The sequence below is a fragment of the Petromyzon marinus genome, chromosome 30, assembly GCF_048934315.1.
Source record: "Petromyzon marinus isolate PM22_M1 ecotype Great Lakes invasive population chromosome 30, UKy_Petmar_22M1.pri1.0, whole genome shotgun sequence".
Lineage (NCBI taxonomy): Eukaryota > Metazoa > Chordata > Hyperoartia > Petromyzontiformes > Petromyzontidae > Petromyzon > Petromyzon marinus.
The window spans coordinates 9,568,237-9,580,929 of NC_133696.1; the positions used below are offsets into that span (position 1 = coordinate 9,568,237).

The 12,693-nt window shown below is 53.8% G+C and overlaps 1 protein-coding gene across 7 annotated transcripts in view; it reads right to left on the bottom strand.

Annotated features, from left to right (window-relative positions):
- Positions 1-12,693, bottom strand: part of KIF21A (kinesin family member 21A) — a 63,405-nt gene that overhangs the window by 18,808 nt on the left and 31,904 nt on the right. For 6 of the 7 annotated variants that reach the window (XM_032963511.2, XM_076070697.1, XM_076070698.1 and 3 more), the window contains exons 14-22: positions 11,611-11,799; positions 7,016-7,215; positions 6,629-6,736; positions 5,862-5,930; positions 4,198-4,418; positions 3,708-3,858; positions 2,800-2,994; positions 2,510-2,614; positions 2,174-2,339 (exon numbers count right to left, since the gene is read on the bottom strand). In XM_032963511.2, the coding sequence (XP_032819402.2) occupies positions 2,174-2,339; positions 2,510-2,614; positions 2,800-2,994; positions 3,708-3,858; positions 4,198-4,418; positions 5,862-5,930; positions 6,629-6,736; positions 7,016-7,215; positions 11,611-11,799 (1,404 nt within the window). The remainder of the gene's footprint in view (positions 1-2,173; positions 2,340-2,509; positions 2,615-2,799; positions 2,995-3,707; positions 3,859-4,197; positions 4,419-5,861; positions 5,931-6,628; positions 6,737-7,015; positions 7,216-11,610; positions 11,800-12,693) is intronic. The other variant, XM_076070696.1, reaches the window with a different exon arrangement.

Consider the following 12,693-nt stretch of genomic DNA (forward strand, 5'->3'; position numbering starts at 1 on the left):
CGCAGAGCCGCACGCGCGCAACCCTCACCGCCGCCGCACATCCTGAGTCATGCGAATCATTTACCCAGGAAAGCTCCATCGAGTCTCAAGACTCTTTTTTCAGGAGAGTCCTGCCAAGTATTTCGCAGTAGGGGGTGATGGTGCTGTGTGTAATCTCAATTAAGTAATCTGCAGGTTATTTGAGCATTTTTATGTCTGGCCAATACCAGTTACATTGTACGCTTTGTTTAGCTACAGGAGGAAACTGGAGAACGCAGAAAAAACCCACGCAGCACAGGCGCCCGAGTCGGGAATCGAGCCCGGGCACTACTTGCCACGAGGCACGAGTGTCACCACTGCGTGCTGGTAGACTGGAGTAGGTAGTACGCGACCAGGCGTAGCCACAGCCAAAGTTAGAGGTACACCAAACGTGGTGTGCCGGGCGTGGATATATTTTCCGGGTCAGAGACCCAGACACACGTCTGAAATGAATCCCTTGGCAACAGGGCAGGCGTGAATCGATTGACCCGCCCCCCCCCACAGCGATGCTACAAGATCCGTCACGATGCGGAGCAGCGATTCAACGATGACCTTCGTCCCGATGCTGTTCGAGTTGCACTCTCTCCTGGGCGACACGAGTCTCATCGGTATTGTCTCTATCCACTCTATTGTCCGTATCGATTGCATGGTTTGCACTGTCCACCTCGCGTGTTCCGTCCCGTTTGCTCCGTTAGCCCGAATGTGGATTATCGTGAATTTTCGTAAATCGCGTGCACAATTCGTCTTTATGCAGAATTACGTGACGACTAGCTAGACAGGGCACGCACGCGGCAGGCAGAGCCCGCAGCGTCTGTGCACACGCACGACTGGCGTACAAAAACCGCAGTCGTCCACGCACGGAGTTTACAAACAGTGACATCAGGGGTAGCGACGGCGTCGGCACCGCGGGAGTCGAGATTTCTTTCTCATAATCTCGCGCAGCAACGTGAACGTGGTTTCCCCCACGGAGCGAGTTTGGGTGGCTCGGCTCTCCGGTGTCACCCACGTCCTGGCAGGGAGCAGCGGGTGATTTGTGAACCCCGCAGGCAACGAGGGTGCCGTCAGCGGGGCGACACCACCGCGAAGTTCCCCGCGTGGGAGGCTCGCTAGCGCGCAAGAGGCTCCCCCCGCGTGGGAGACTCTTGTTGGCTCGCCACGCAGGGTTAATGCGAGCACCTGCCTGTGACTTGCACGTCCTTCGCAATGCGCTGCATGCAAAGTGATTTATCGCCGTGACATTAGCGTCGACGCAGGGCTGGGACTGTGGGACATTTAACGCACGGCTTCATAATATCACCATGGAATTATGGGAATGAAAATAACATTGGGCCGTCTGAGTATTGGGTGTAAACCAAGCCAAGCAACACAAACGCACACACAACTCCACGGCTGTGAGTTCTCCAATCCACGCTCCGCTGCGTCGAGCTACGGATTTAAGCGACGGTCCCCTGACAATTTTTCAACTCTCTTACCACACTCCGAGATTCAACGTTAATCAGACCGCTTCATGAAATCTGAGGAAATGAATCGCACTGAAATTTTTGCTTCGAAATTCGGAACGCGGTGAGAAGGGTTTGGGGACGGGCAGCCTTCCGTCCGAATCGGTAGCGCGGTCCACGCAACCCAGCACCGTCGAACCGAGGCAGAGGCCGAGTGCACCCAGGGTCACCGCGCCGGCGCCGTCGTCTCGGCACAGCGGCGGCGCCCGCATGTCCCCGGGGCCACGTGACCTCCACCACGGACGGCGCACGCGGCATCGCCAGCCCTGATCCCCGCTGGACTGGAACCACGGCTGCACCCTTGATTGCTCGCGGGTGTGTGAATGCGTTTTGTGTGTGCGCGTGCGTGTGGGCATGTGCACGTGAAGAGCAGTGGTGCAGTGGTTCGTGGACCACTACAAACTCGGTGACCTGGGTGCAATTATCAGCCGCGGCTAACACCAGTGGTGATTATATGAACCTGCTCTAGGTCTCCCCGAAGTCAACTCAGCCTTCGGGGCATGGCGTATAAATGCCGGCAGCAGGGAGGCAGAGGCGGCCGGGCCCGGTTTTTTCCAGCCCACACCACCCCCCTCTCGCGTGCTGTGCTGACACGGGGGGGGGGTGGGGGGGGTGGGGGGATCCGCGTCGCTGTGTCCGCGTGTGTGAGTGGGCACCTTGCAGCGCGTTCCCCAGGAGCGCCTCCAGCTCGGGGTTCACCTCGGCCTTCTCCTTGAGCATGTGAAAGAGCAGCTGGCTCTGCGTGAAGCTGTTGATCTCAGTCTGCTTCAGCTTCCCTTCCAGCACCTTCACCTGAGACTCGTTCTGCGCCGCCAGCAAGCCCTGGCGGGGCGCGGGTGGCCGGAGGGCTAATCAGCTCAAGTGGGAGGAGTGGGAGAGGGGTCGTATCTGCACAGATTATACCTGCTGGGGTCATATCTGCTGGAGAATGTACGGAGGGGAGTAGAGTGAGATGAGCGTGAAGAGGTAGGAGAGGACGTGGAGGCACCGACCTTGCTGATGGTGATGGAGAGGAAGTGCTCCAGCAGGTACCGCGCCTCTGTGAGCGAGCACGAGCTGATGATGGCGACCGTGTTCGTGTTCTCGCTCTCGTCCTCCTGGGCGCCAACCACACGACGGAGGCGTTCACATGCGCGTCCCGCCCATGCGTGTGTCCGCGCGTGCACGCATGCGCGCGTGCGTGCAGGTGCGTGCGGGTACGTGCGGGTGCGTGCGGGGGCGTGCGGGTGCGTGCGGGTGCGTGTGTGCCGCGAGGGCCACCGTCGCCGCTCAGAAGCCGCACCTTGGCCTCCTCCATCTGCATGATGTTGGCCTGGCAGTCCGAGATGCTCTCGTTGATGTAGTCGATGTTCGCCGTCAGGTTCTCCAGGTCCTCGCCCAACGTCGCCAGCATCTGCGCGTCCTCGGGGCCGGCCTCGAGCAGCCGATCGCGTCGCCGGCTCAGCCGGTCCCACTGCCGCGTCAGCTCCTCGCGTTGCTGTGGGGGCAAGGGATGGGAGTGGGGGCGAGGGGCACCAACGTATTACACCGCCGCCTACGTGGCTCTTCCGTACAAACGGGGGAACACTAGCCCCCCCCCCTTCCCGAGATGAACACGCACGGCCCGTTTGTCAACCCGTGGAGGTCATTTCGCCATACCTCACCAGTGCGGGTTGGCGAAGGCGGGGAATGCCGCCCACTGACGTCTACGACCTTTCCCTCTGCAGCAGCCTAGAGCACCTGCTTTATGCACAGTGAGTCGCTCATCTGAGCACTACCAGTAACTGGCTGAAAACGTCCGAATATATATGGGACTGCAGAGCTTGAGCAATTGTTGGCACAGGGTTTACTGCCTGGCTTCATTCTTTCCCCCTCGTCTGTGGTTCCTCCTGGGGCCTCGGAGTCAGCCTCTCTCTCTATGCGAGCGATTGAGCGGATAATGTTTCGGTGGCAGTACGTTACAAGTTTACATTATTATTATCCAGGCTCTGAGATATGATGGGTCTTAGGCCCTATTGAACGGTTACAATGATGTACAAATCAACAGGGCACTGAATGCCAAAACCAAATCAAACAGGACAAGCGTTGAAACTGACCAAGCAATTCAAACTATTAAAATACCATGCATCACGGGAGTAACTGATAAACATGTTTAATTTCACTTCCCAGACTATCACCATCTGAAAATGTTCTGCCAGACCCGCCACTCACCTTGAGCAGCCGGTTCATGTCGGCCTCCATGTTGGTGATGGTCATCTTGCGCATGACGACGTCGGTGATGCGCCGCTCCAGAGCCTGCCACTTGACGCGCGCTGAGCGTGACGAATAACTGCTCACGCCCTTGCGCAAGTGCTTCTTCCTGCTGCAGGCGAGGCGCACGGGGGGGGGAGGGGTACACGGGGGACACACGGGGGGCGAGGGATGGAACAAGCGCCGTTGCCGGTTCATGACGCGAATGACGCAGCACGGCTCGGCAGCCTGGTGTAGGCCGCCCGCATATAACCAAGGGATGAAGCGAGTTTCTCATTTTCGGAAGACAGAATCGACCCGGCGACCTCTGGATCGCAGGTCCGGCATGCCACACGTACACGTGAATTTTACGCCAACGACTCACTACGCACGTGTCTAGGCTGGTAGTCAGGGTCACTACCGAAGGGGAGGGACCGCCCCGCGAGTTCGGTACCCGCCGCCCAGCGCTCACCTCGCCGTGGCGGAGGCTGCGCTGGCGATGGCCGTTTGCTGCCGCGCGCTGAGCACACGGCCCCGCGACGGCGCGGTGGCGGCGGTGGCGGCGGTGGCGGCGGCGTCCTGGTCGGAGGAGCCCGTGGTGGCCGAGACGTCCACCCCGGAGTCGCCCAGCACGTGAAGACGCCGGCTCACCTTGCCGGACACCGGCTTGGCGATCCGCCGTAGCGCCGTCACCTGTCGGGACACCACCACAACGCCGCCGCATTAAACGCTGCTGGTTCCCGGCACAGAGCCCCCCTTCCCCCACCATGTCGCTCCCACAGCTCCTAGAGCACGCGCCCACGCACAGGGCGCGTCTGCCAATCCACTGCTGGATGGGGGCTTCCCCGCGCCGCACAGGTCGGGCGGGTTGATCGTACTTCACCATGCTGGCCGGTGCGGGGAGCATAGAAGTGCAGTGCAACAATAGATTTTTTGCTCTGCCCACTCTGCCGGCCGCCATGAATCCCCGCAGGCTTACGGCGACCTGACCTGAACACGCATGGTGGTGGTCCATCCGAACGATATCCAAGCTCAAACCCTTGCTTAGCTTTTTGGGATCTGACGCGAACGGGCGCGCGCAAGAGAGAGCGACACGTTTCGCTGTGACGCTCCGGATCCGGTGATGCAAGACGGAGGTTGTGAACCTCACAAGGCTCTCACCTGGCTTAGCCAAAGACGTCAGACTGCCGGAGACCCAGCCGCGGTAATGTGAGACACGTCGCTATTTGTGGTGCTAACCTAGTACACCTGCAATGATGGACTAACTTTGTGCCAATGTTGGGCCAATTTTGTGCCAACTTTGGGCCGATGTTTTATGTTTGCTGGGAAGGCAATCACCCTTGCTTCATGATTCATTTACGTACATTATGTAACCAGGAGACAGACCATTATGTTATATTATCCTTTTTGCATTACCAATATTATTTTGCTTGATTACCCAGCAAGTCTCGTTAATCAGGAGGGTCCTGACAAGTTTTCGCAGTAGGGGGTGTGATGATGGCTACTGCGTGTGTATTCTAAATAAGTAATTTGTGCTGCAATTTTTGTGCAAAATGGCAAATTTGGACCACGGCAATTGCACACAATGGCCTCCGCTTCCGAATAGCACCACGGGGATCTTAAACGAGCAATGTCAAGCGGTGGATTTCAACTCCGACGTACCTCTACAGCAAGTGCCGAAAGCGCTACTGCTATGTTAGGTGCAGAGGGGGTCTGGGTGCAGAGGGGATCTGGGTGCAGAGGGGTTCTGGATGCAGAGGGGATCCGGGTGCAGGGGGATCTGGATGCAGGGGGTCTGGATACAAAGGTGATCTAGATACAGAGGGGATCTGGATGCAGAGGGGATCTAGGTGCAGAGGGGATCTGGGTGCAGAGAGGATCTGGGTGCAGAGGGGATCTGGGTGTAGAGGGGATCTAGGTGCAGAGGGGATCTGGGTGCAGAGAGGATCTGGGTGCAGAGGGGATCTGGGTGCAGAGGGGATCTGGATGCTGCACGGGGGTCCTGGGTGACTACTGAGAAGGGGCGGGTTGTATTGTTTCGCTCCACTTCACGCTGCCACCCGTGGCCTGCACCGCGTGGCCCACGGCACGCGGGGGCGCCACACGCCGAGCAAGTTAATGCATGAGAGCAGAGACCTCCTCGGTTTTCCTCCGCAGGATGAGGTCCTGCTGTCGCTTCTGGGCCTCCAGAGATTTGATGTGATACTGAAACACAGCAGGCACAACAGTGAGCACGGCCTTAACAGCAGAATCCTTCTGTATAGATCAGCCGCAATACTAATAATAACGTAGCACGTGCGGTATTCGCGCTTTCATTCTCGTGGCGCAGGGCGATCGTCACGGAGGAAAGCGCCGCTGTGTTTGACAGACGCCGCCTGCGGTACTTTCACAGTAGGGGACGATGTTGCTATGCGGTCTCAGCGAGGGCACCCCCAGTGGCAGCTGTCCCTGCCAGTAGGTCACGACAAACGCTCCTCGATGTGTAATCCAAACCGAGTAATTTGCAGAGTCATTTTTTCAAATTTGGTGAATTTGGATCGTGATGTCGGCACGCGACGGCCGACAACGTTTCGAATGTGTTCGCGGGATCATTAACGTCCGCAGTAAAGCAGACGGCGCGTGGCGTTTTACGGTTGATGCGCACCGCAGCGATAACGGAAGGCTATGAAGCCAATGCCCGAAACGTCGCCAATTCTAAAATAAAAATATTTGAAGGCCAGATACACGCGATGTTGTTATTGACGAAAGTGTTGCGTTGCTTTGTTCACTGTGATTGTGCACCACTGCCAACGCAGTAGCAGCAGCAAATAATTCAACGAGGGTGGCCTGTCGGCTTCCAACCACACATATGTAAATGACCACACCGACCCCTGCGTGTGTCAGAGACTGCCCCCACCACCCACCTCCTGCTTGCGCTGGTCCTTCTTGAGCTGCGCGATCTCCCTGTTGCGCCTCATCTCCACCGCGCGGGTCTTCTCCTGCTCCTCTCGCATCTGCTTCATCAGCCGTACCTGCGCGGTCCACGCGTGGCGTCGTTATTACCACCACGCTCGTTCACGCAGGAGAGCCTCGCCGAGTCCCGAGACTCTTTGTTAGGAGGCTCCTGCCGAGCGTTCACAACAGGGGACAGATGGTTGCTGCTGTGCGTTTAACCAACTGAGTAATTCGCGGCGATGCTGCGTAGTATTTTTTGTGGTTAATACACACCGCAGTATTAACCAGGCCGGCCAGCCGAATTCAAACCCCGTCCCTGCAACAAGCACACGTCCGAGCTTCGTTTGCCCCCTTACCTTTGTCTTCTTCATCTCAGCCACCTCCTGCTGCAGCTTCTTGAGCTGGCGCTCGTACTGGGACTGGTTCTTGAGCATGCGCGCGTGCTCCTTCTGCGCCGCATGTAGCTTCTGCAGCTCCTTGTTCATGGCCTGCAGCCGCTTCTCATACTCCACGCGCACTTTGTTGGCCTTGTCCTCCGTGTGGCTCTCCATGGAGCCTGCATTGAGCGCACGAGCGAGCGAGCGGAGCGCTCCTTCAGCACGGCCGCCGCGACTTCCCGCACCAGACGCCGACCTCGCCAATCCGAGCGATTTTGTTGCTTGATGGAGCAACAACATTCTGCCCAAGGGACTAGCGATAAACGACTGTTTGGGATAATAATAATAGCAATGTGGACTCATCACCGCAGAGTCATTGTTCGTTCAACTTCAACAGGCACAAGGAAAAGGAACTACAAATAAGCGGGAAAGGCAACAGCCACGCGGTGAGCTGTTACTACCAACCTTTGTGGTCCTCTATATATTAAGATGTTTCCAGCCAATTAAGAGTCATTTACATCTGGGCAAGAAGCTCGAGCACCCAGAGAACACTCCTGGATTGCAAGGATAATGACGCTCTATCCCATACGATAGGACAGACGAAAGACACGTTCACATTTTTGCTGTACCACCTTCTCCTGACAAGCCAGGGCACGGCTCCTCCTCGATGCCCACACGGAAGGGAGTCTCACAACATCCGTGTGTAATCCACAAACCCTCGCTGCCTCCACAGTGGTGGATTACATGCCATGTGTAGCGTAGGCGCCACCACCGCCTGGCTTGGGGGATTCCATAGCGAATCCAGGTTTGCATCGAGGATGCCGCGTCACTTCGCCGCGTGTAATGCTCGGCAAATAGTCTCGTGGCGTTCTTGACGATGCTAGGACGTCTCTCTAGGTGACCCTTTCGAAGTTCGTTTGGGCGACTCTCCACCCAAAGGAGTTGAAAACGGTCGCTCTGAGCCCGCAGTGCTAATAAAGGCGCGAAGCGATGTAATGTACGCCGCTCGCGGACCGAATCGAGTTGCGCTGCTAAGGGGATGATGATTGGGTGTTGGCGCTCGGTCTATTGTGTGAGCGGCCGTGCAGGTTTTGCCGTTTCGGCAGGAGATGCACAGCACGAGCATTGACCATTAAATAAAAAACAAGCCGGAGCTTTAAAACTGCCGCCGCTAGAACTGCTGGCTCTGGACTGCGCACACATACACACGCACCGATCCCCCCAATAGCCTTTACAAGCCTGTCAAGGGCAAGCGGCGTTGCCGAGTAGCACCTATGAAGGCCAATAGGGCACACGACAAGAGAGGGTGGTGGGTGGCCAGCACCACGGCCGGTTGCCTCTGTCTCCCCAGGGCTGATGTTTTACACACCACAATAGAAGTTCGATTTAAAGCTTTCGTGACTGCAAGGATTCATCTTCTTTGGTTCTTTCGGTAAAGTCACGTAGGATGAGAATAAAATAATAAAATGACAATACAATTCTCACGACGTTTCGGCCACAACACAAGTAGCCTTCTTCAGGTGAAGGAACAAAAAACTGTCGGGACGACAGAGCTTCAATGAACACTGCTAAGATTCGTAGCGTCTTTTAAGCTGGTTGAGAGAAGTGAGGCACCTTGACAAAGGGGTTTACATATCAAAACAGGAGAATTTAGCATTGAAATAGCTGAGGGATTAGCTTGTGACTGGTCACAGAAATAGCTATGTTAAAGTCAAAGCCTACACATCCACAGAGGCACCTAGTGCATGGACGCCAAAGGGGGCTGTAACAACTCAACTATCATACAGTAAACCGATGTGAAAAAACCTAAGTCTAAATTACATCAATATAATAAATGTAATCAATATATTCTTCACAGAAATAGCTATATTAAAGTCAAAGCCTACACATTCACAAAGGCACCTAGTGCATGGACGCCAAAGGGGGCTGTAACAACTCAACTATCATACAGTAAACCGATGTGAAAAAAAACCTAAGTTTTACTACGACCTTTCACTGGAAAAACCACCTCTGCGGTACTAAATTCTACTCACCTGGTATCGACAATCAAAGACATTTCCCTGTCCCCAGACGACCTGCTTGTCAGTTTTGATGTGGTGTCCTTGTTCACCAAAGTTCCGGTACCTGACACCATCGCTATCATTGAAGACCTAGGTCATCAAGGACTGCATGCTGATGTATCCCCCTGGTGAGACATTGCTTAACCAACACATACTTCACCTGGAATGGAACTTTCTACAAACAGACTGAGGGCACCCCAATGGGCTCCCCCCTATCTCCGGTTGTAGCCAACGTATTCATGGAAAAAAAAAAATTTGAAACTGACGCCATCCAGACTGCCACTCTGCGCCTGACCTTATGGAAGAGGTAAGTAGATGACACTTTTGTCATCTGGCCACATGGCCAGCCTGCTCTAGACCAATTCCGCGACCACATCAATTCCATACACCCAACCATCAAATTTACCATGGAGGTCGAAAAAGATGGCAAGCTACCCTTTTTGGATGTCTTAATTAAAAGGAGACCTGATGGTTCAATGAGCCACTCTGTCTACAGGAAAGCTACCCATACAGATGCTTACTTGAAACCGGATTCCCACCACCATCCATCCCAGAAGAACTCCCTCATCAAGACTCTATACCATAGAGCCCAATGCATTTCCGACCAGGAACACATTACCAGTGAACTCAAGCACGTACACCAGGCTCTCAGGGCTAATGGTTACTCCGACTACACAATCCGCAAAGCCATCACTCCAGTCATGAAGAAGGATCCTCTTGTGGAGCCACTCAAAACCATCACCTTACCCTACATTGCAGGGGTCACTAAAAAGATCTCCAAAATCCTGAATAAACACAAGATCCAGGTCCGATTCAACACAGTACATAAAATCCGTGATCTGGTTCCATCTGTAAAAGATGCTGTTCCAGACATACAGTACCCAGGCGTTTACAAACTAAAGTGCCTCTGTGGTAGTAGCTACATTGGAGAAACCAAACGACATATCTCGGACCGCATCCGCGAACATAAAGCAGACTTGAAACACGGTAGGACGAACTCCTCTGCCGTGGCAGATCACTGTTATAATTCAGTGGGCTCACATGATATTGACTTCTCCAAGACGGAGGTTCTTTGCAAGCCAACCGGCTACTATGAGAGATTCGTTCATGAGGCCATCCACATATACAAGCACAGAGACAATTTCAACCGAGAAGATGGATTCTGGCTTAGTAACCATTGGAAAGATGTTTTAAACCATTTCGGTTCTTAATTAATTGTATTTTACGGTGACCTTCAGACCGCAGCTCTTTCGCTGGCATTGACTCTTAATACATTTCACACCACGGTTAATGGTATGGCTTATAACATGGAGTATAACAGCGCCTCGCAGCTGTTTCTCTCCCCCTCCTCCGTTCCGACCATGGATAGGCTCGTAGCTGTCCATGGTGCTGACGCTGAGGGTAAGAATCCACCCATTTTTTCACCATATAGCATTATGATATATAACGACTTTTTGTTGGTATCTCAGCTGATTGGAGAATATATAGAGTTTATTTATAACATTGAGGTAGTTTATATTTTAGTTTTTTATTTGTTTACAATATGGTAGTCATTATATAGTGTAGTATATACCCAGTTGCTGTTAATAGCTCAGCTTATTGAAGAATATATTGAGTACATTTATTATATTGATGTAATTTAGACTTAGGTTTTTTTTCACATCGGTTTACTGTATCGTAGTTGAGTTGTTACAGCCCCATTTGGCGTCCATGCACTAGGTGCCTCTGTGGATGTGTAGGCTTTGACTTTAACATAGCTATTTCTGTGACCAGTCACAAGCTAATCCCTCAGCTATTTCAATGCTAAATTCTCCTGTTTTGATATGTAAACCCCTTTGTAAAGGTGCCTCACTTCTCTCAACTAGCTTAAAAGACGCTACGAATCTTAGCAGCGTTCATTGAAGCTCTGTCGTCCCGACAGTTTTTTGTTCCTTCACCTGAAGAAGGCTACTTGTGTTGTGGCCGAAAGGTCGTGAGAATTTTATTGTCTTATTTTATTTTATTATTTTATTCTCATCCTACGTGACTTTACCGAAAGAACCAAAGAAGACACCGCAATAGGTTCTTAATTTGAGGCCGAGCCAACCAAGGGGAGGCCCAGGATTGGTTCAAACATTCGTCAGCAATGTTGGCCACGAGCGAGAACTTAACTCAGGTCGTCAGGTTCGTAGCGCAGTGCACTAACCACTGCACGACCGCTCCCCTAACACACGCAGGGACGCACGCAACATGCATGCACGCAGACCCACACGTACGCATACACGTACACGCACGCAATTCACAACCGCGGCCAGCCCTCGTTAAAAGTTGTTGCACCACTGCACACGTTAGTGCCCGGCTCACAAGCTCCTTCTCCTGGCCGACGACAACAATTTTTTTTATTTTCCTCGGCGCGCGGGCGGCACAGCGGGGCTCGCCCGACGCTCATTTTAAATTTCCGCAAGAGCGGCGTCAGCGGCTGAGGGAGGCAGCGGTCGGGGGCGGGGGGCGGCGGGGGGTGGTCGGGGCACGCACCCAGGTTGTGCAGCACGCGGTCGCGCTCGAGCTGCGTGTTGCGGATCTTGTTCTGTAGCGTCGAGAGCTTCTCCTCGTACTGCTGCTTGAGCGTGTGCAGCCGGCGCTGGCTGTTCTCCAGCTCGTCGATCAGCTTCTGCTTGATGGCAATCTCGCACGTGATGTCCGCCAGGTCCGCCTGGTAGTTGGCTGGGCGGGACACAAAAACAAAGACGTATATCCCTCGTGTAACATTTAACAGACCGTCGGGGCAAGTGCCGTGGGCGAGCAGCACCTATGGGGTGGGTGGTCAACACCACGCCCGGCCGCCTTTGTCTCCCCAGTGGCGATGTTTACACACAGCACCAGGTACTTATTTGAAACCGAGTTCACCTCGAGGAGGCCAAGGACCGGTTCAGATAATCGTCACTGGTGTTGATGGCCGTGAGCGGGAAACGAACTCAGCTCGCTGGGTTCGAAGCACAGCACGCTAACCGCTGCGCCACCGCTCACCCAACGCCGCTCGCTCACAAAGTATGGGAGTACGCGTCACGAGCGAGCGTAGGTTGAGGCGGGCGGCCTCGAGGCACCGCCTGGCGCTTCCAGCTCTGCTTCCCACCAGAGAAGCGCTTCGCGTGGTAGAGGGAACGGCATCGTATTGTGGCCCAGCCGGGGCCTACAGTGAGGAAAAAAAGTATTTGATCCCCTGCCATAAACCTAATCGTAGGTTTATTTGAACAGTGAGAGACAATAACAACAAAAAAATCCAGAAAAAAGCATGTCAAAAATGTTATAAATTGATTTGCATTTTAATGAGGGAAATAAGTATTTGACCCCCTCTCAATCAGAAAGATTTATGGCTCCCAGGTGCCTTTTATACAGGTAACGAGCTGAGATTAGGAGCACACTCTTAAAGGGAGTGCTCCTAATCTCAGCTTGTTACCTGTATAAAAGACACCTGTCCACAGAAGCAATCAATCAATCAGATTCCAAACTCTCCACCATGGCCAAGACCAAAGAGCTCTCCAAGGATGTCAGGGACAAGATTGTAGACCTACACAAGGCTGGAATTGGCTACAAAACCATTGCCAAGCAGCTTGGTGA